We start from the raw sequence: 24,669 nt of genomic DNA on the forward strand, positions 1-24,669 counted from the left end.
GGAGAAAGGGAAATCGAATAAAGAAAGAAAAAAAACTATTGAAATTAATGTACAAAAAAAAAAGTTTAACATTTATATCAATATTTATTAAATTATAACTTCACAATCCATATCTTATATTTAAAATTATTATTTATTAAAATTATTATTTTTTAAATCAGATCAGATACGTTTTAAAATTAATTATTATTTTTAATTTAATTTCATGCCACAACCACTGCAGTATTCTGATTTGTGTTTTAAGTGAAGTCTACATTGTTATTGTGATAATAACTGATAAAGAACCACAAAGAGATAAATTAACATAATTCAAATTCACATAGCTAGCTAGCTAACTTAACCCATGAAAATAAATAGACTTTTACAAGGATATGATGGTCAAATTTAAAACCTTGTGGTTACCAAATTAATGTCATGTTTAGGTCCCTTAATTAGGTTCAATTCATTAAGAAGTTTGTTTAAATATTTTTGTATTTTATTTCAGTAAATCATAATAATTTGTAATTTTGATAGATCAATATATCTTAGATGTATAAATAATAAATATTTTATTTTATTACAATTTTCACCGCACTAGGTAAATTTTCCATTGTAATCCTAGCAAATAAAAATCACAATGAAGTAAATCAACATAAGTTGTCATAGCTGACCAACACAAACCAAGAAGGTCATTTATGTCACTCTTGTTGGGAGTTGAACTTGTAACATAGTAATTTGTAGGTCAAATTAAATACCTATGAAGTCCTTGTACTATCGTATTTTGTTCGATCAATTTAGTCCTTATACATTTATTTTGTTCAATTATTTAGTCTCACTACTTTAAAAAGTGGCGAAACTAAAGACAATTGTCTAAGGCTCTGTTTGGCAGAGCTTATTTAAGAGCTTATTGCTTATTTTAAGCTAGTAATAAGCTATAAGCTCTGTTTGGTAATGTTTTAAAATAATAGCTTATTTTGGCCAATCGTTATACCCTACACCACGGCGCGCGTAGCACTGTGCGCCGCACGCCTCCCAAAACGACGTCGTTTTGGGAGGCGCGGTAGGAAGTTGCTGTGATTATGTATATTTGTTCATACAATTATGTATATTTGTTCATACAATTATGTACATTTATTATACAATTATGTACATTTTTTTTATACAATTATGTACATCCGAATCAGAAAATTTTTGTGTATTATGTCAAGAGTTGATGTGTATTATGTTAAAAGTTTATGTTTATTATGTATTATGTTAGATTATGTGTATTATCTTTTAAAAAACAGTATGTATATTTTGTTATACAATTTTGTACATTCATGTATACAATTATGTACATTCATGTATAACATTATGTACATTTTTGAACATGAGATTTTTTTTAAAGAAAAATTAACCGCCAAACACTGGGTAGCGAAATTTTAAAAAAAAAAAAAAATCTAAAACGACGTCGTCTTGCATCTGGGTGCACAATGCAACGCACGCGGTGGTGTAGGATATAATTACCTATTTTGGCACGCTACCTTAGGTAGCATTTCAAAATAAGCCCCTAGCTTCCTAACTTTTTTTTTCCATCTTTATCCTTATTATTTTAAAGAAATGACATAATTTACCCTTCCCAGTTAAAAATTTAAAACCCTTCTCTTCTCCTTTATCCGCAACTTTCACCGCAAATATTATTATTATTATTATTATTATTATTATTATTATTATTATTATTATTATTATTATTATTATTATTATTATTATTATTATTATTATTATTATTATTATTATTATGAGATTTGCAACAATATTGCTACTTCATTATGAGATACTAGATCATGATTATGCTAATAGTTTTATTTCAAAATGTTAATTTTTTTGTAGAGACAAAATGTTAAATTTTAATATGTAAACAAACTAATTTAAATTTTATGAAGATGTCATTTTTAGTCTTTTTATATTTATCAGCTTATCAAAAAGCTAATTTTACCAAATACTTTCAATCATAACAGCTAGCTTAACAGCTCTTTAATTTTCAGTTCCGAGCTTATAGCTTTTCAGCTTTCAGCTTTCACCTCCTAGCTTATAGCTTTTCAGCTAGGTTTGCCAAACAGAGCCTAAATCTTATTAAGAACATAGGGTGTATTTGGTTCGCACATAGGAATCGGAATCGGAATGGGTATCAAATACTTGGTAATGGTAATGGGTTTTGGTGAAAGTATTTAACATGTTTGGTAGTAGGGTGGAATGAGAATGGTTACTAATAGTAGTGCTTGAAAATGAATAAGGGAATGAAACCCTTAGGGGTCGTTTGGTTCACGGAATGTCAGATTACCTAGGGAATGTTAGATTGCTGGGAATGTTAGATTACTGGGAATGTTAGATTCCTGTGTTTGGTTAAAATTGAGGTATGTAATATAATCATGTTTGGTTTAGGGTTATCTTTATTCACACACTATAATATCCTTAACATATTTTCATATATTTTAATAAATTTAAAAATTAAAATAAATAAATAAGATAACGGTACCATATATAATTACATGATTTTAAAATATTAACTAAAATATTGAACTTGAGAAACAAAATTATTTTATATGCTAACCTAACATAATAAAAATAAAAAATATATAATTACAAAAATAATTATATATGTGTGTGTGTGAGAGAGAGAGAGATATATAAACTAACATAACCAATGTTATCTTACATAACCTTAGAAATTGAAGGGAATCACATTCCCTTCAAAATCCTATGTGGAGGGAATGTGACATTCCTGGGGAATGTTAGATTCCCTGAGATAATGTGAACCAAACATAGAAATGTGAGCTTTGGAATGTCACATTCCCTTGGTTATGTTATATAACCTGAACCAAACGCCCCCTTATTGTATTTGGGTATGGGTTTTTCAATTGATGGGGTATTCGAAACCCATAGTAGTGTTTTAAAACCTATCAACCAAACAACAACAATCACTTTCATACACATTCCTATGGGCAAAACCCACCAACCAAACACACCCATAGTTGTAATTATTTTGGACATACTAGTTTAATATATTAGTGGTAAAAATAAATAATTTTAAATATTTATAAAGTAATATATGACTAGGAATAAAAATATCGTCAGCGTCATGTAACATAAGTTAACGATAATATTAGCACCGTTAACTATTGTCCTTAATTGCACAACTTTTGAAAGTACAGGGACTAAATTGAGTAAAATAAAGATATAAGGACTAAATTGAACAAAACGATATAGTACAAGGACCTCGTGGATACTTTTACCTAATTTGTATTATATATAACTAGTATTTTTACCCGTGCGTTGCACGAAATGAATTTGTTATAATATTTAAAAAATATTTAGATCAATATACAATTATATAAATTATGACAACAAATATTATATAGTGCAATTGATGAAATGAGTTGAATTGATTAAGTTTTCTGATGTTATCATTTCTTGAATTCCAGCAAATAATTGTCCAATTACAGATTATTACAGAAAATAAAACGGAAAGGATCCCTAATTGTCTGAAAATGAAAAAAGAAAAATATTATTGATTATTATATTCCTTAATAAGTGTTAGTGATTATTATTCTTTTTCTATTGAATGATTATTATTATTCCTTAATAAGTATTATAATTTCCTAATTGACTGATTATTATTATTTCTTAATAAATATTACTGATTATTATTTATTTTCTGTTGAGTGATTATTATTATTCCTTAATAAGTATCGGTATTAAAAAAAAAAGTATCTGTATTTCCTAAATGACTAATGATTATTATTCCTTAAAGAAGTATTATCGATTATTATTACTTTTCTATTGAATGATTATTATTATTATTCCTTAATTAATTAATTATTATTAATTTCTTAATAAGTATTAGTGATTATTATACAAAAGAAAATGAAAATCACTTAATAAGTATTACTTATTTTTTTTATTGAATGATTATTATTATTCCTTAATAAGTATTATTATTCCCTAATTGACTTATTATTATTATTATTATTATTCTTTAATATGTATTACTGATTATTATTCTTTTTCTATTGAATGATTATTATTATTCCATAATACGTATTATTATATATTTCCTAATTGAATGATTATTATTATTCCATAATAGGGTGTTTGGTTTACAGGAATAGAATTACTGGGAATTGCAATTCCAATGTTTGGTATACATGGGAATTGAAAGGGAATAAGTAGTATAAAGTAAAAAATGTCCATTCTTGTTGTTAGACATTAAAAATTTAGGTTAAAAAAGGAAGGGGTAATTTTGACTCATCACTATCTTTTTTTCCCAAGAATTAAAATCTCGGAGGGGGGGGGGGGGGGGGGGGGTGGGGACATGAGATTTTAATTCCATGAAAATGGGGGAATTGCAATTCCTTTCAACCAAACAAAGGAATTTTGTGGCCTTTGAAATTAGATGGGAAGGAATTTAAATTCCCTTCAACCAAACGCCCTGTAATATGTATTACTGATTATTATTTCTTTTATACTGAATGATTATTATTATTCATTAATACGTATTATTATTTCCTAATTGACTGATGATTATTATTCCTTAATAAGTATTACTGATTATGTTTTTTATTGAATGATTATTATTATTCCTAAATGAGTATTATTATTCCTTAATTGACTAACTATTATTATTCCTTAATAAGTAGTACTGATTATTATACAAAAGGAAATGAAAATTACTTAATAAGTATTACTTATTATTATTATTATTATTATTATTATTATTATTATTATTATTTATTTTCTATTGTTTTGGCGGAATTGCAATAAAGGAGAATTTTGTTTTTAATAATAGTATAGATTATACAACGGATAGGAAAATAGAAAATAATATATTTTATTAGAAAGAGTTATTTTTTAGGAATTGGATGAGAAGTTAAAGTTCAGAATTTTGTTTTTTTTATATATAGTATAGATTATAATAGAATTGTATTACGACACTATTTTATAATATTATAATATGAATTTTAACCTAGAATTATAGTACGAATATGAAAGTAGAAAATAATATATTTTTATCTGAAACAAAGATTTTTTAGCAATTGGGCGGGAAGTTAAAGATTAGGATTTTCTTTATATATAGTATAGATTAGAATAAGAATTATATTACACTATTTTATAATATTAGAATATGAATTTTAACCTAGAATTATAGTACGAATACCAAAGTATAAAACAATATATTTTTATCAGAAAGAGAGATTTATTAGGAATTGGGCAGGAAGTTAAAGTTCAAGATTTTATTTTTATATATAGTATAGATTTGAATAGGAATTGTATTACACTATTTTATAATATTAGAATATGAATTTTAACATAGAATTATACAACGGATAGGAAAACATAAAACAATATATTTTATTATAAAGAGATATTTTTTAGGAATTGGAAGGCAAGTTAAAGTTCATGATTTTATTTTTATATATAGTATTTTTTTTGAAGGTTATTTTTATATATAGTATAGATTAGAATAGAATTGTATTACACTATTTTATAATATTAGAATATAAATTTTAGCTGGCATGGGTAGCTCAACTGTAGAGGTGAAACTTTGGAAGAATGACCAGGGATCAAGTCTCACTAGCGGCAGTGTGGAAGCAGGCTCCTATCCCATGATTTACATCCTTCCAAATGCTCTCTATTTTGTTTTTATAGATATAAAACGTATATTGGATAACAAATTTATAAATTTTATTCAGTAATACAATTTTTGTTGGACATAAAAAAAAAAAAAAAAAAAAAAAATTATTTGAGAAACATAAAGTGAAAAATCTTAACAGTTGAGTAAAACTTTCACAGAATCACAGATGGCGATGAGAACGAACTTCACATGGATGCAACTGTGTTGGCATTCACCTCGCTGCAAACGTCGCGGATTTCGAGCTCCACTCCGGCGGACGGCGGAAGGAGGCTCATCTTCACCATGGCGGCGGCGAAATCGGTCAAGAAAGCGTCCATCTCGTCCCGGTACTTCCTAACGGCGGCGCTGGTGGTGTTGCTATTCATCAGTTCGTTGTCGGAGAACAGAAGACCCTGACCGTTGGCGACGTCGGAGTAAAAACTTTTGTCCCACGATAACGGAGTGGGGTCCAGGCCCACCAACTCAGTGTTGTCGGGACTCACCGGACAGTTGCATTGCAGCGTGGAGGCCCGGGCGGGATTGATGAAAGTGGGAACGCATAAAAGCGGACATCTCGAAAACCCAACTGTGTGAACACCTAACAAGGCGACCAATTCCGTTTCGGTGAACCCTTTGTCCGCAAATTTCTGGATTTGCGATGCCAATTCTTCGTCTGGTCCGACGAGTTGGGTGTTAGCTCCGGTAAGGTTCGCCGTTCTTGCATCGCCTCTTCCCAGAGTCACGGTGTACGTTTCTCCGGTGAACTGTAAACCACGTTCAAATGCAAATATAAATATATGTTCATGACGACGAACCTTATATTATCTTAATATTTATGATCAAATGCACTTACTCTTGTGAAAGAATCACGGGCAGCAATGGATAAGATGTCGGCACAAGATACTGGTATATAGGGACATTTGGCTTTCACATTCTGTTTAGCTTGTTCTATCACCTCAAAACCTCTGACTGAGTTATTATTCCCGCCGGCGGTCTGTTCTCCGGTGAAAGTAGGTGTATCGTTTAGTAGAAGACCCGCGTCACAACCCTGCAGATAATACATTAACACACTTATCAATCTGTTTCCTAAAAAAAAAAAAAACATCATCGTACAAAATTAGCGTACGTACATCAACAAAGCAGTCATGGAAGAAGAGGCGAATGAGGGAAGCAGCCATGCGGGTTTCTGCATCAATGGCGGCGTCCACTACTTCCTTAACGGCGGAGAATATGCACGCTTCGTCGGAAAGCTTGCCGGAGGAGATGCCAAGGCGTAGTGAGATCAAGTTGGCCACCGACGACTCTAAAGTGTTGTCCAGCCAATTTGGGGTAAGCTTAAGCTGCCCTTTCATGGCTGTATGGGTATTCTGGTAAATGGAGAAGCCAGCTAGGGCTAGGGCTATGAAGCTAAGGGCCAGGCTGAGCCGAGTGACAAAGGAAGCCATGATATGATGATTATCACAGCAATGGAAGAATGAAGGAGAAATGATTGGTCGAGCTGAGGATTAATGGCTTCTCAGGCCTCCTTAAATAGAAAACTTGAAAGGGAAAGTTCTTCGATAAGTATTAAAATATTATTGTTGATAATGAAGCAAACTGAGATTTGATTTGTTCTAATTTGAATTTTTAATTGTTGGCAACATAATATAATATAAGATAATTTATTATGGTCGAAGTATTTTGTATTAATAATATGAGTTTGTCCTGCTGCTAATATGCAACATACTAACTATCCTGATCAAACACAGAGAATGATCAATTTTATTTTATTATACTTATCTAGCAGTTAGTATTTTCGAATGTCAGAATATTGGACTCAGCCTTTTAAGCCCTTTAAGTCTCCGTCGAAGACCACTATTTTATTCATTTGATATTGTTTAATTTGACGATAATGGAGTAGGTGAGTTGTATTATCATGACTTAAGTATATGTGAATATAAAATGTTAAGTGTGCTATATGTAGGGTTGAAGACTATGATGAGGATTAAGTATAGTACCATTCATCCAAATAATGTGAGTATATGTACGGAGTATATATATATATATATATATATATATATATATATATATATATATATAATTTGAAAAATAGATAAATAATCATGTTGTTTCCCAGGAACTTCTCATAGTCATAGAAAAGTAAATTTTGCCTCGAAAAAAATGGATGGTTAAATGGGTAAAACATGATTATTGTACAGAAGACCACAAATTCAATTATTCTCTTGCCAACATCCTCTTAGTTAAACTTTTTTTTTTCTTTTTGGACAATTAGTTGTGTGACATGACCACAGTTTACATAATATTTTAAAAATACTCTATTACCCTTTCACAAAAATTAGCAATTATGGTCAAATGTCATATGATAGCACTTCTTCCCCCTAAGTTATATACTTATAGCACTTTTCCCCCCTGAATTATTCAAGTGGCTGTTTTTTTCCCTGAAATGTTAAATAGACATATTTACCCTTAAAATAAATATTTCATTTATTTTCCTTCTGCAACAAATTATGACCATAATTTGGTTCAAATCAAACAAACACTATAGCAACCAAACCGAAATATTCCAATTACAATTTAGAATCGAAACTCGATATTTAGAGTTTATTAAAATCGCGAACCGGAATGGATGGTTAATGTTCCGAACTGAAAAAATAAAATTCATTTATTTTTGAATTTAGAATATTTAAAATAAAAAATAAAATTTTAAAATAAAGACGGTTCAAAATCGCGAACCGGATCCAGAACCTCCGATTCACGGTTCAAGATCCAATTTTTTTGATTCATAATTTTAATAAATTGAAATCCAAATATTAGGTTCTAGATCTGAATCATAACTGGAAACTTTTAATTCAATTGCTATAGTGTTCGGTTCAGTTTGATCCGAACCGTGGTCATCCCTACGTATACGCGATAATTTGTTGGAGAAGTAAAATAAATAAAATGTTTACTTTAAGGGTAGAAATGTCAATTTAATATATCAGGGGAAAAAACTACCACTTTTAGAATAATTGAGGGAGCTAATGTGCTTACCTAAATAATTGAGGGAGAAAAAGTGCTATAAGTATATAACTCAGGGGGAAAAAGTGCCATTTTTCCTAAATATAATGATCAAGTTGATTGAAAATGGGGTTGAGTGATCCATTTCATTTCATTAAAGTAAATTTCTGCTTTTTCTTTTCTTTTATAATTTTAGGTATAGTTGCTTAGCTTGACTTTTCTGCAACAGTTTAGCCGTCGATCCTAAAAGACATCGGATTTGGTACAACTGCATTATATGAACCCTTGTTCAACGAAGAATGTTAAGCATAGTCTTCAATCTTATCCAAATCCACGTTATAACTTATAAATAAGAGCAGCTTTAATTGTCAAACATGTATGTACCACACATTATATATACACTCATATTATATTAGTATTAGTATGTACTAAATTGCTTCACGTTTTCGAGTTTCCTGTCGGTTGTCTTGCTTGGAGTAATACTATATGGATTATGTAGTATTATGAATAAGGACAAATTATACCTAATTTGATGAACTGCATTAGAAAAATTCTGTGTAACGAGTTTGATCGAAAAATTTTTAATTGGTAAAAATCGAATATGTAAGCTTCTAGTGTGAGAATCGTACTTTACCCACATAGTCATTTAAGACATATTAAACAATAGATCACGTTTTTTTTTTCTTTTTTTTTTTGGGTTTAATTTTCATCATTTAGTAAATTAAAGTCAAGCCATGTAACGAGTGTGAGGCAATCCCAGACAAGTTCGTAGGAAAGTTGACTTGGTAACTAAGGATTCAAGTCGACTCATTGTGAGAGCTGTTTATTGGCCTTCTTGATTTGACCCGATCAATTATGGACAACTTATCTTTATTTATGTCATTGTGATCCTTTGTGAGCTAGAGTCACAAGACATGTTTCACCTAAAATACACATTTCGGTTACACGAGTAATACTTTTTAAAAGTATGTTTAATTTTTTTTCTCCCTTATTTATAATTGATTAATTAAAACTTGGTATGTTAATTATTGTTAAAGGAGATTTATATTCCAATTTAATATTATATCAATCACTTTCCAAGATGTTGCGTGGGAGGCACAATTCAAAGATTTTGGCCTTGTTTCCAGCTTTCACTGAGATATGGATATAAATATACAAATAAATACGGGGAAAGAAGTGGTCTCCACTAATTAAAAATAATATAACTTGTAACTACTCTTCTGAATTGTAATTAGTACAGATAATATATAAAATTAATTAATTAATTATATATATATATATATATATATATATATATATATATATATATATATATATATATATATATATATATATATATATATATATATATATATATATATATATATATATATATATATATATATATATATATATATATATATATATATATATATAAGTTCGAGGAGGAGAACGATATGTGAAGATATTGACCTTTCAATGGTGGTGAAACCATGGTGGCCACACGGCTGCGTTGGCAAGGAAGACATATCACATATGGGACTATTAATGTCAATTGGGATCTTGTGGTGGTCACACGCCTGCCATGTTCAACAAGAATGCGCTCATTTTATTCCATATTTAACCTAATAAAGGCCTTAAAAGAGGTAATCAAATAAATGAAATATAATTCTCCAAAATTTTGATTATTACTAATATTATTTTTCTTTATCGAATGTGGTTTAGTTGATGTAAAAACAATTTTAGAATCCGCAATCACTATTTGAGGAGTAGTTATGCTGTGCATCCGTATGCACTGGTGCATACGAATGCAAAAACGACGTCGTTTTATAAAAAACGCGCGTCTCCCCTTTAAAAAAAAAAATTCAGGTTCGATTCCCAGCAACAATATTATGTTGTTCATTCATTCTAGAATTTTAGTTTATAGATTATGGAATTTTAGTTCATCGATTCTGGAATTTTAATTCATTATTCTGGAATTTTTAGTTCATAGATTAGATTCTGGAATTTTAGTTCATAGATTCTGGAATTATAGTTCATCGATTTTGAAATTTTAGTTCATATGTTGTTGTTGGGAATCGAACCTGATTTTTTTTTTTTAAAGGGGAGACGCGCGTTTTTAATAAAACGACGTCGTTTTTGCATCGATGCACATCATAATTTGCCCTATTTGAGAGTTCACTAGGTAAACCATTACTTGTGACTCTATCTGGTGAAAGACTACAATGAGTTAAATCAACATAGATTGATCATATATAGCTGACTGGTTCAAACAATTCATGTAAATATAGACAATTCCGCTAGATTAATTTTATGATTATCAAGTCAACAACTTAACCAATTTAGTTGGAGTTATCACTTAATATGATGTAATAGAATATTTAGTCATTTGTTGGATTTGGATAATAATAAAAAGCCTATACCTGAATACACAATAGTATATATTTATCTGTTGTTAAGATATGTTAAACAGGTTTAGGGTACTTTATGAGTAATTCTAAATAGGTTTGCGACGTGTATGTGTGACACTTATTTGAGTTTATATAATTCAAATTCAATAGTGATTAAACAGGGAGCGGTATGGTAGGGATGGCAACGGGGCGGGGCGGGGGCGGGGAATGGGGTCCCCGTCCCCGTCCCTGAAATGTCCCCCCATTCCCCGTCCCCGCCCCGTTCCCCGGCGGGGATGGGGAATTATTCCCCATCCCCGTCCCCGCGGGGATTTTTCGGGGACGGGGAATCCCCGCCCCGTTTTGATTCATGCTTACTTTTTTTTTTTTTTTTTTTTTTAAAAACACACATAATATAATATGCATTCTTAACAAAACTAGAGAAACACAGTTTTGTTAAGGAAAAATCTTAAATCGCAAAGATGAAAAAAAAAAAATCATCTACTAATACCATGAGAATATGCAGAGATAGAGAATGAAGAATATAATACATTGATGTTCAATAATAATTTAAACAAATAAACATAGCCTATTTATACAAGATATATGTACGGTATTACGGTAACAATGAACATAAAATGTATGTACCTAAACTAGAATACTAATTACATGGAAATTCAAGAATATGATTAAATATATACAAGAGAGATATTAATTTATATATAATATTAATATTATTAGTCAGGGATTCGGCGACGGGGCGGGGATCGGGGTCGGGGCCGGGGCGGGAAATGCCCTCCCCGTCCCCGTCCCCGTCCCCGACGGGGATTGAAAAATTCCCCCCATCCCCGCCCCCGTTCCCCGAAATAAATCCCCGAACCCATCCCCGTCGGGGCGGGGAACGGTTTTCCCCATTGGGGGCGGGTTCAATTGCCATCCCTACGGTATGGTACTACCCTTTGTCATCATCGCCAGCTGCACAGCCAGTTGCCCACTTGCCCAGTTCCTTAGCCGCCCCTAAAATTAATTGAAGATAAAAACTGATCACTTTATGGCTATATTTGATAAAATAGTTAACCTATCAACTAATTTTAGCTTGTTTAATTATAATTAATTGTACTATTTGACTTAATTAAATAATCAATATGAATGTTTAATTAATTAGCTTTGTGTAACCATTTATTATTTTAAAACACTAAATTCAAAAAATTCTCAAAGTAGTTTTTTGATAAGTTTTTTGATCGAGAAAGTCATTTTGTATATATGTAATCAACTATTAGCTAACAACTAATTTATCAAACATCTTTTTACAATCAGTTAGTATTTTTAACTAGTCAAACTTACTAACACGATCAACTAACAGCTATTTACCAATCGTTATGCTGTGGAACCGTGTCCACCTTGCAAGGTGAAAACGGTTCTATGTTCATAATTACTGAACTATATGTTCATAATTATAAAGCTTTATATTCATATTTGGACTTCATATTCGCAATTACTGAATCTCTATATTCATAATTACAGAACTATATGTTCATAATTATGTTCACAACTCTATGTTCATAATTATAGAACTATATGTTCATAATTTTTGAACTATATTATAAGATAGACACGATTCCACCGCATAATTTGCCGCTATTTACCAAACACCCCTAAATCAATAATTTCTCCTAAACATGGGTTAGGTTTTGAATAATGCGTGCAATAATTGCTCAGATTGGTAGCACAAGAATATGAAAAAGATTGGAATACGACAAATAATACATACAAGGATATATCATATATGGGAGAAGGATATATCATATATGGAGTAAGTACACTACTTTTTAGGAGCATATAGCATCTCACATTTTGATGATCATAATAACAACAACGTAGTACAGTCAAATAAGTTGGGTAGATCAGATCGTTATATCGATCTGGGTCGCCAAAACTAAAACGAAAACAGAGAGCAACTTCTTTTTTCTTCATCTTCTTATTTTTTGATATATTAAGATTCTCCAATTCACCACGGGTGAAATAAGATTATTTCAGAAGAATCTCAATTCTTCACATGGATGCAACTGAGTTGGCATTCACCCTGCTGCAAACGTCGCGGATTTCGAGCGCCACTCCGGGGGACGGTGGCAGGTTGCTCATCTTCACCATGGCGGCGGCGAAGTCGTTGAGGAAAGCACCCATGGCGTCCCTGTACCTCCTCACGGCGGCGTTGGTGGTGTTGCCTTTCAACAGCTCATTGTCGGAAAACAGAAGGCCTTGACCGTTAACGACGTCGGAGAAATAGCGTTGGTCCCACGTTGTCGGAGTGGGGTCCAGGCCCACCAACCCGGTGCTGTTCACAGTTCCCGAGCAGTTGCAATTCAGAGTGGAGACCCGAGCCGGATTAATGAAAGCGCTAATACACAAAAGCGGACATCTCGCAAACCCGATTGTATGTGAACCTAACAGGGCCACCATCTCCGTCGCGTTAAACCCTTTCGCCGCAAATTTGCTGAGTTGAGACGACAAAACTTCGTTTGGTCCGACGAGTTGGGTGTTAGCTCCGGTGAGGTTCGCCGTTCGAGCGTCCCGTCTTCCCAGTGTCACCGTGTACGTTGCGCCGCTGAACTGTAAATATAAATATATGGTCACAAAAATGCTAAACTGTATATGTTGTTGACCTGATAATCATTGGTATAAGTTTGTCTGGCACAGAATTGTTTATTAATTTTTTATTTTTATTAAAATTCACCCACTATAGAGAGTACTTTAGTCTTTTACTTACTAAGATCACAAAATGGTCACTCAAAAATGGCCACACAAAATAGACTTACTTTCTCAAAAGAATCACGAGCAGCAATGGATAAAATGTCGGCACAAGATACAGGCGTGTTTGGGCATTTGGTTTTCGCATTCTGTTTAGCTTGTTCTATTACCCCAAAACCTCGGACTGAGTTAAGATTGCCGGCGGCGGTCTGTTCTCCGGTGAAGGTAGCCGTATCGTTGAGCAGAAGACCTGCATCACAACCCTGCAGAGAAATACATTAATATCAGTCCGTTTCTTTCCCAATGCAGTACAGGTAAAAAAAAAAACATCATCGTACAAATTAAAATAATTTGCGTACATCAACGAAGCAGTCATGGAAGAAGAGACGAATGAGGGAAGCACCCATGCGAGCTTCTGCATTAATGGCGGCGACCACTACTTCCTTAACGGCCGAGAATACACACGCTTCATCGCCGAGCATACCGCCGGAGGGTTTCCCAAGACCAAGCGACAACAGGTTGGTCGACTTTAATGTCGTGTCCAGCCACGTAGGGGTAAGCTTAAGCTGGTCTTTCATGGCGGTTTGTGTGTTTTGGTAAACAGCGCAGCCTGCTAGGGCTAAGGCTATGAAACTAAGGACAAGGCTGAGCTGTTTCATGAAGGAAGCCATGATTACAGTACAGTAAAGGAATTGATGTATGAACAAGAAGGGCTTGATTGATGCACAATGGTTTCTTCTTCTTAAATAGAAAATTTGAACCTTGAAATTTCTTCTTTCAGCAATAAATTATTATTATTCTTCCCTATAAATTATTATTATTGTTGTTGATCAGGCCCTATTTTTAAATTTTTGTGGTCCTATTTGAGTAAAAATAAATAAGGCCCTACCAAAATTAAAATGTTTAAAACAAATACCGTAATTTTATTATCAAAATACTACGTATATAACACAAAAAATTTATCCGTGTATCGCACGCACATCGCACGGATAATGGGCAATATAAAAAAACACATTCGATACAACTCATTTCATCAATTGCACTATATAATATTCGTTGTTATAATTTAAAGATTATAACAAATCTTTTCCGTGCAACGCACAAGTAAAAATAGACATATTATGGAATAATAATAATAATAGTGTGCACAAGTTTTGAACCTTTGACCTCAAAGTTAAAATACAATAAATACATGTTTGTATCATTTTTTTATAAAGCCTTTTAGGTTTTTGGTTTAATTAAAAACGTTTAATTTTCATTACTATACTAACTAGGTAAAAATAAAATATTGAGCTTCTAAAATTTGGGGCCCCTCTAAAATTTGGGTCCTATGCTGTAGCCCAGCTTGCACAGTCCAAAATCCGGGCCTGTTGTTGATAAAGAAAAGCTAACTGAGAGTCTGAGATTTGATTTCTTTTATTTTGATATATTTATATTTTACATTTTTCGCAGTCTATTAAACTACAGTCTGACAATGATATTAATTAATAGTATTTGTTAGTCCCCCATTTTAACTTTTCTTATTACTCCGTATTTTCTAATTAAAGAGTTGTTGATTTGTGCTATCGTGTAACTATAATTGGTGTATGTACTTTTTTATTTTAGCTAACTCTGATTTTTTTATAATTTTTGTTTTGTTTTGTTTTGTTTTTTTTCTTATATGTCTTGTGAAATTAAATTAAATTAAATCTTGTGCAATATAATGATCTCGATCAAAATAATATTAATTAGAATCGAACTCAGGATCATCTCATTTTGTGGTTTGTATATTGCCATGGTCAACGGTCATCACATAATAAAAGCTAAGCTTATCTTTATATATCAATTATTTGCTAAGTGGGCTCCACGCGAAGTATTATAGCATGTGTCCATTATTTATTTATATATTTCTGATTGTCGAGGGCTTGTAACAAGTGTGATTGATACAGAAAAAGATGTGTTACTATTTTTGTAATTTTTTTTGTTTTTTTTTTATCTGATAAAATAAGAACATGTGACGAGAATTATAATTCGAAAGACGGAAAAAGAACACACTTACTGTTTTTTAGTTTTATGATGTAAATCCGAGGTATTGATTCGTCGCTTATAACTATATATATGCAATTTAACTTCTTTTTTGTTTTTTTCTGCATTGAATTTAAATTAAAATCCAAAGAAGGAAATGTAAGAAGATTCGTCGAATATTAAAAATGGAGTTGCGTGTTCAAATGGAATATACCTTTGTTATCTGTGTTCAAATTACAACGCCCAGTTGCATATAATGGGGCTGCTAGCTTCCAATTGTCAAAATTAGCCCAACGCTATATTGATTCCTATAGTACTCCTTTCACATTTTTTCTTGAGTAACATGAAAATTTTCCACCCACTACTTTGAGAATGACTACAAGATAAAATTTGTTCTTATGTAATAACTCATAAATCACACAAAAGAGGTAAATTACACACAAAAAAGATCATTTGCGGCGAATTCCATTAAGCGTCGTATTATCACATTTGTAATTCACTCATTGGTTTGTGTTTTACATCCCTATAATTTTATCCCAATTTAAACAACAATATCAACTATAACAAATAATTAATCCTCCTATCTCATTTTAGCTGTCATGTCTACTATTCAGTTGTCAAACTAACTATTTATTCTTTGCATATTTTTATTAGTATTTTTTTTTACTTATTTTTAAATTTGACTTTTTGTATTTAATAACACTTTTAATTTAGTTTCTAAATATATAAATTTTGTATATTACTACTAAACTTAATATTATGAAAATTGAATGAAAAATCATTTCAATCAAACAACATTATTCGAACAAGAAATATAAAATGAGACAGGTGGAGTAATACATAATTTTCTTTACTCCGTAAGCGCACTTTATCATTTGGTAATTATTATATCATAGAGTGGGGTTTATCTGGGGTTCACAAAATAATACGGAGTAATTTGCTACCATTTGACAAGGTGGCCATGATTTGGTGAACATGGATGTGATGTTGTCAGACTATTCTTAAGATTACAATCTAATGGTAATTTTTATAGGCGTGACTATGAAAGAAAAGATGAGAGAGAAGAGAAAAAGTAAAATAAAAAAACGGTATTTTTTATGGGTGCCGGCATGTAGTGCACGCGTCCCAACTGGGCGGGCGCGAGAGCTGCACCTCACGCGAGGCAAATGGCGTTGTAGTTGGGCTGTGGTGGGCCGACTTCACTGCCAAAAATCAAGTGTTTGCATGGAGGTTTATTTTTTCTCTCTCCCCTCACCTTCTCTCCTTCATATAAACCAAGCTTCCTCAAAAAATCTATCCAAAACGTATAGATGTGGATGCTCTTAGTTAAACTGAACATGACTTGTGTTCTCTCCAAGGTTGCAGTAGGCGCTAGGCGCTAGTCGGGCGGCCAGGCAGCGCCTAGGCGGAATCTAGGCGGCGCTAGGCGGGCACCAAAAAAATTAAAAAAATAGTGACAGACTTGTAGTTTGACAATTTTAATGAGCCTGTTTTCAACTTTCAATCAAATAACACGTTCAAATAAATTAAATAATGATAATTTATAAGTCATAACATCATAATAATATTAAAACCAATAATTGATGAAAGACGAAATCGATCAAAATCGGTCAAAATTGAACAAAATTAGTCAAAATAGGACGAAATCGGCCGACTCAGCCGAGTTGGCCGACTCGGCCGAGCAGGGCTGAGTTGGCCGAGTTGGCCGCCTAGGCGGCCGGCCGAGTTTTGGCCGCCTTTAGGCCAAAACGCCAAGTCCTTGTGCCGCCTAGCGCCTAGGCGGCTAGGCGGCCGAGTTTTACAACCTTGGTTCTCTCACAGTCGTTATATCATGCACCAAGGTGCACAATGCATTGTGCGCCTTGACTAAAACGACGTTGTTTTTATTGTTCAGATTTTATGTGTATTATGTTAAGAGTTTGTGTATTATATATTATATTATATAATGTGTATTCTGTTATGAGTTTATGTATATTATGTTAAGAGTTTATGTGTATTATGTATTATGTTAGATTATGTGTATTTTGTTATTAATTTATTATGTGTATTATGCATTATGTTAGATTATGTATATTCTGTTATGAGTTTATGTACGTTCGAAATAATTTTTTTTTTTTTTTTGAATTTAATGATAGAAACGGAAACTGAATTTCTAAAAGACAAAAAAAAAAAAAAAAAAAAAAAAACGTAATCAAAATAACGTGGTTTTAACTAGGACACATAATGCACTATGCGCCTGCTGCACGATATAATTTGCCGTCCTCTCATTCATGGCCCACGAGTAACCATGTGTCTACTTTGTTCTTTGAAAATTAAATAATACGTCTTGCTAATCTAGTAAATGGGCTAAACATGAAACTTACCCAGTGGCCTAGAAACCTAAAGAATGTCCAAGTCTTGAAGTGGATATTGTGGTGACCCAACAATAAAAAGTTTCACTATATTTCGGCAAATTATATCGTGGACCGCGGTGCATAATCAATTATGCACCTCGCATCAAAACAACGTCGTTTTGTTTAATGAAAAGAAACGTTATCCGTTTCTCGCTGTTCTGCACCCTTCCATAAAAAGTAACTCTATTATTCAATTTCATTTTGAATACATTGCAGTTTCAGTCAACACAACTATAATTTCATTTCGATATAACTATAGTTTCATTCGATATTTATAAACTCAAATATATGAAAATGTTATTTAATTTTATTTTATATATACTATAGTTTTATTAAAACAGAACTACATGATCATTTTGATATAATTACAGCTTCATTGTACAATATACACTCAAATATGTGAAATGTTATTCAATTTCATTTTATATACACTGCAGTTTCATTTCACCACAACTACAATATTATTTTGATATAACTGCAGTTTCATTTGATAATATAAAAATAATACGTGAGGCAGTTCGGTTTAAATATACTATAGTGTCAGTTGGTAATTAACATACAAAAATACGCGCTCCGTTAACACTAACGGCGCGTCATTTCTTTACTTAAAGAAACGGTGACGTTTTGACCACGGTGCATGTGCACCGCGGTCCAGAATATAACGACCCTCTAGTGATTTTGTGAAAAAATATTTTTGTAAATGCACATATTTCATGTTAACATGAAATAAAATAAGGTGTGTGTATACACTTCAATTCACACAAAAAAAAAAAAAAAAATCACCTTGCGTTTATTTCAATTCTCTAATTTTTTTCTTTGATTTTTTATTTTTTTAATTTTTCATTCTTTATTCTCTGTATTTCAAATAACAGAAAATTTCACATGAACATATTCTCTATTTTTTTGAAAGCAAAGACTTAATGCATTAAATCACGAGAAAGACACTTTACAAAAAAAGTGAGAGGGGTATCAAACCATTCCCATGAACATATTCTCTATTTTTCTTTCTTCAATTTTTTATTTATTCAAAAAATTAGTAAATTTCTCTATTTAATATAAAATGCACTCGTAAAATCTCAAACACTAGACAATGAGGTCAACAAATTTTGTACTAATTATTATTATACGGAGTATATAAAATATTATATGTATATATATTATTATAATTAGTATTGTCTTTTAGTTATAGTTTAGTAAATGTATATATTATTAGGCGCATAGCGTCTCATATTTTGATGAACATAGTAACAACAACATAGTACAGCTTGATCATATCGATGATCGATCTGCATCGGAGGCCGTACGTACTGGATGTACGTCAACGACGTTCAGTCTTCTTCATTATTGCATGAAATGTAGATAATTCACGGAAAACTAAAACCAAAACAGATCGAGATCGAGGATCTTCAATTCATTCTTCACATGGATGCAACTGTAGTATTGGCATTCACCTCGCTGCAAACGTCGCGGATTTCGAGCGCCACTCCGGGGGACGGCGGCAGGTTGCTCATTTTCACCATGGCGGCGGCGAAGTCGTTCAGGAAGGCATTCATCGCGTCCCTGTACCTGTGGACGGCGGCGCTGGTCGTGTTGCCTAGTATCAGCTCATTGTCGGAAAACAGAAGACCTTGGCCGTTGGCGACGTCGGAGAAATAGCGCTGGTCCCACGTTGTCGGAGTGGGGTCCAGGCCCACCAACCCGGTGCTGTTCACAGTTCCCGAGCAGTTGCAGTTCAGAGTGGAGACCCGAGCGGGATTAATGAAAGCGCTAACGCACAGAAGCGGACATCTCGCGAACCCGATTGTGTGTGATCCTAACAAGGCCACCATCTCCGTCTCGTTAAACCCTTTCGCCGCAAATTTGCTGATTTGCGACGCCAAATCTTCGCTTGGTCCCACGAGTTGGGTGTTAGCTCCGGTGAGGTTCGCCGTTCGAGCGTCGAGTCTTCCCAGAGTCACGGTGTACGTTTCGCCGGTAAACTGTAAATATAAACATACAGTCATCACAAAACCATGCATTATGCATGATTTACATTCTAAAACCACTTATTGACCTTACATGTTTGAACTAGTCAGCTATGATAATTTAAGTTCATTTATATCTGGCTTTTAATTAACAACAAAAGTTACAAGATGAGATTGTTGAGCATATAATCATTAATGTGTAATTAACTATCAACATAAGTTTTTAGTTGAGATAGAGCACATGCTTCAATTGAGATTATATATTTTTTAAATGGACTTACTTTCTCAAAAGAATCACGGGCAGCAATGGATAAAATATCTGCACAAGATACAGGCGTGTCTGGGCATTTGGTTTTGGCATTCTGTTTAGCTTGTTCTATTACCCCAAAACCTCGGACTGAGTTATTATTGCCGCCGGCGGTCTGTTCTCCGGTGAAGTTAGCCGTATCGTTTAGCAGAAGACCTGCATCACAACCCTGCAGATAAATACATTAATAGTTTCTTTCCCAATGCAGTAAAGGTAAAAAAAAAAAAAAAAAAAAAAAAAACATCATCGTACATATTAAAATAATTTGCGTACATCAACGAAGCAGTCATGGAAGAAGAGACGAATGAGGGAAGCGCCCATTCGAGCTTCTGCATCAATGGCGGCGTCCACTACTTCTTTAACGGCGGAGAATATACAGGCTTCATCGGAAAGCTTACCGCCGGAGGGTTTCCCAAGACCAAGTGACAACAGGTTGGTCGACTTTATTGTCCTGTCCAGCCATGTCGGGGTAACCTTAAGCTGGTCTTTCATGGCGGTTTGTGTGTTTTGGTAAACAGCGCAGCCTGCTAGGGCTAAGGCTATGAAACTAAGGACTAGGCTGAGCTGTTTCATGAAGGAAGCCATGTTCACCGATTCACAGTACAGTAAAGGAATTGATTATGTATGAACAAGAAGGCCTTGATTGATGCAAAATGATTTCTGATCTTCTTCTTAAATAGAAAATTGGAAGTGGATGTTCTTCTATCACTAATAAAATATTATTATTGTTGATAAAGACAAGCTAACTGAGATTTGATTTAATTTCGCCTATTTTGATATTTCTCTTTTACATTTAATTTTTAGCAATTTTCAACCTCAAACTTAAAAATCCCTCTTACCTTAAAAATTATTACGTCTGGCTAGAATGACGTCAAAAAAAAAAAAAAAAAAAAAAAAAAAGAAGAAGAAGAAAACCATTGGTTGTGTCCAAAAACCAACTTTAAATAAAAGTGTGATTTGTAGTTGTGGTGTCTCAATCAAGTTGTCAACAGGTCCCCAATACTTGAAAATTAGTATCGACAACAAGATCAAATTCATTTATCATTCGAACTTAACTGTATTATGTGACTACTAGAAAAAAACAAAACTTAATGAATTATTTTGAATTGATTGATCAATTGAATTGTGCCTCCCGAGACACATTTTTAACAATCTATTATATTACAGTTAGAGTATATATTAATTGTATTTGTTAGTCCCCACATTAACCTTTTGTAATTATTTGACAAGTAAAGAGTTGTTGATTTGTGTTATCGTGTAACTATAATTGGTGTACTTTTTTATTTTGGCATAATTTTAGGGCATACATTTATTTAAATATTTAAAATATTAAAAACAAATTTGTACATTTATATTTAAACAATTTCTTTTTTTACTAAATCTAACATATAATAAGTACGAGTAATTTTATCTAATATACTGCTGGTAAACTAAAACATTTATATTTAGACAAATACTAATTAGAATGATTTGCATTCAGAGTTAATTTCAATAATGGTGTCTTGAGTATTGATAATTATCAATTTTTATCTTTAATTTTCAAATTGAGTATATGTTGTTCCTTAACTATTTGTTTTGTTTATGATTTGGTCATCCTATTAAATATCAATTTAGTAAACGTTAAATTTAAGGATAAGAATATAAAAGTTGACTTAATCTATTAAAGCACAAAGAGTCAATACCACATCCACTGAAACTCGAACTCATAACCTCTCGTATGAGAGTCCAACCTTTCTACCCCCACAAGGTCTTGGCATGTTGATGCATTAGTTAATTTTTTGAGAAAGTCATTTTGCATGTAATCAGTTATCATCTAACTGTTAATTTATCAAAAAACTTTCTAAAATCAGCTAATCTTATCAATTAGTAAAACCCACTAACTCAATCACCTAACAACTATTTACCAAACACCTCCTATATCTTTTGCTTCAACATCCTTAAATATACAAATCTGGAGATGGACTCTACTAGCTAAATTTTACTTTCTTACCCTTAGGGGTCGTTTGGTTCACGGAATGTCAGATTACCTTAGGGAATGTTAGATTGCTGGGAATGTTAGATTACTGGGAATGTTAGATTCCTGTGTTTGGTAAAAATTGGGGTATGTAATATAATCATGTTTGGTTTAGGGTTATCTTTTATACACACTATAATATCCTTAACATATTTTCATATATTTTAATAAATTTAAAAATTAAAATAAATAAGATAACGGTATCATATATAATTACATGATTTTAAAATATTAACTAAAATCTTGAACTTGAGAAACAAAATTATTTTATATGCTAACATAACATAATAAAAATAAAAAAAAATATATAATTACAAAAATAATTATATATATATATATAAACTAACATAACTAAGGTTATCTTACATTACCTAAGATTTTGAAGGGAATCACATTCCCTTCAAAATCCTATGTGGAGGGAATGTGACATTCCTTGGGAATGTTAGATTCCCTAAGATAATATGAACCAAACACCGGAATGTGAACTTTGGAATGTCGCATTCCTTTGGTTATGTTATATAACCTGAACCAAACGCCCCCTTAAATTTAACGCGATATTAATTAAACAAATATTTAACTAAGGCAGGCCAAATATAGAACAAAATCAATAGTCAATTAATTAATTATGATCAAATTGAAAATTCAGAATAAAAATTAATAAAGGCGAATAATAATCATGCATGCATAATACCATCCCTTAAATTTTATAATTTTCAAATTTGGCTAATTGTGATTTTTAATTTTCTATATTGTCACGGTCAATGGTCATCTCATAACGAAAGCTTATCTTTATATGTCAATTATTTGCTAACTGGGCTCCACGTGAATATAAGAAAAGAAACCATCAATTTTAATGTGAAGTAATATAGCATGCGACATGCGTCCATTATATTTATTTATTTTTTAAAATTTCCGCTTGAAGAGGAGTTGTGGCTGACTGGCAATTAAGTGTAATTGATACAGAAAAAGATGTATTACACTAACCAGCTTGGTTGACATGAGTGATCGTGCACGGTTGTTTTTTAAAAGAGGTCGGGAGTTTGAACATTTCTCGTATGGAAAATCAAATCTAGCCAGCACTTTGCCCCTTAATTGGGTCAGTCCGGTGCGAACGGGATTAATCTGAATGTAATACGAGTTTAAAGGTGAATTCTACAGTTAAGACCTACTTAGAACACATCGTGATTTTACAAAAAAAAAAAAAGATGTATTACAATTTTTATAAAAAATAAAAATAAAAATTCATTTGATAAAATAATAACATGGGACAAGAATTATACTTTAAAAGACGAAAAAGGGTATACTTTAAGTATACTTATCGGTTATTATTATATATCTAGCTACACCTACGAATCTAATCTACAAATCTAATAAGAGCGAATAATGTTAGATCCTTAACTGGAACAAAAAAAAAATGTCAGTACTAATTGTTTCTTAAAATAATGGTTCATATTATTTTGATTTTAGTATTTTTTTTAATGATTTTCCTTATTTACCCTCTATTATATTATTTTCTTCCCTTAAATAACCCTAAATTCCGTTAGTTTAAACTTTAGTAACGGAATATTCCGTTAACTATTTATTATTCTTAACATACTCTTAATTTATATAAGGTCTTAGGTTCGAACCCCATCCCAAGTATAATTGGCATAATTGTTAAACATATATTATGAATATGTTAAAATGTATTAAAAATATATATAATATAAAATTTAACATAAACTTTGGTCAAATAATTAGCTCGACTAAATACATAGCATTCAAAGTTGAGCATCAAAGATTATAAACCAGGAACTACTTTAAAATCATTTGATTTTCTTGAATTTTTTATTTTAAAAAAATTAGGTTAAGTTCTTTCTTTTTTTTTTTTTTTTTACTTTACAAATATTATACTATTATTTTTTTATCAGACAAAATTATTCTTACATCATTGTCAGACCTGCGCGGCCTAACTACGAACTTGTTGATCATAAATACAATTACACATAGACTCTAAAACGATAGGATCATTTTCCAAACAATTGACAATGTTAACATCCTACAAGCTCCAATTGAACAAGTTTACACATCAAAATTTTATCAATGCATGAAAACTTCTAAAGAAATTTGTAAGTTAATTTTACTATATCATTATATTAATATCTATTGTAACCATATATTTTGAATTATTTATTATCATCTTCTATTGACAAGAATTGTAGCAATTGTCATGGACAAACTCTCAAAACAATTTGTCTCAACAAG

The 24,669-nt window shown here is 32.0% G+C and overlaps 3 protein-coding genes across 3 annotated transcripts; all 3 read right to left on the minus strand.

Annotated features, from left to right (window-relative positions):
• Nucleotides 1-5,739: 5,739 nt before the first annotated feature.
• On the minus strand, nucleotides 5,740-7,140 carry LOC109165365 (anionic peroxidase-like). Its single transcript, XM_019314089.1, has 3 exons — nucleotides 6,760-7,140; nucleotides 6,483-6,677; nucleotides 5,740-6,393 (listed from the first exon to the last, which is right to left on the minus strand). Exons 1-3 carry the CDS (start codon nucleotides 7,072-7,074, stop codon nucleotides 5,836-5,838), a joined length of 1,068 nt encoding a protein of 355 aa, XP_019169634.1. The 5' UTR covers nucleotides 7,075-7,140; the 3' UTR covers nucleotides 5,740-5,835.
• A 5,817-nt stretch (nucleotides 7,141-12,957) lies between these two features.
• LOC109165367 (anionic peroxidase) lies at nucleotides 12,958-14,478 on the minus strand. The gene is made up of 3 exons (XM_019314091.1): nucleotides 14,103-14,478; nucleotides 13,812-14,006; nucleotides 12,958-13,605 (listed from the first exon to the last, which is right to left on the minus strand). Exons 1-3 carry the CDS (start codon nucleotides 14,412-14,414, stop codon nucleotides 13,048-13,050), a joined length of 1,065 nt encoding a protein of 354 aa, XP_019169636.1. The 5' UTR covers nucleotides 14,415-14,478; the 3' UTR covers nucleotides 12,958-13,047.
• Nucleotides 14,479-19,454: 4,976 nt separating this feature from the next.
• Nucleotides 19,455-21,035, minus strand: LOC109165366 (anionic peroxidase-like). The gene is made up of 3 exons (XM_019314090.1): nucleotides 20,685-21,035; nucleotides 20,386-20,580; nucleotides 19,455-20,119 (listed from the first exon to the last, which is right to left on the minus strand). The coding sequence occupies exons 1-3, from the start codon at nucleotides 20,994-20,996 to the stop codon at nucleotides 19,559-19,561; spliced, it is 1,068 nt and encodes a 355-aa protein (XP_019169635.1). The 5' UTR covers nucleotides 20,997-21,035; the 3' UTR covers nucleotides 19,455-19,558.
• Nucleotides 21,036-24,669: the final 3,634 nt, after the last annotated feature.

This window comes from Ipomoea nil, unplaced genomic scaffold (assembly GCF_001879475.1).
Source record: "Ipomoea nil cultivar Tokyo-kokei standard unplaced genomic scaffold, Asagao_1.1 scaffold3069, whole genome shotgun sequence".
Taxonomy (NCBI): domain Eukaryota; kingdom Viridiplantae; phylum Streptophyta; class Magnoliopsida; order Solanales; family Convolvulaceae; genus Ipomoea; species Ipomoea nil.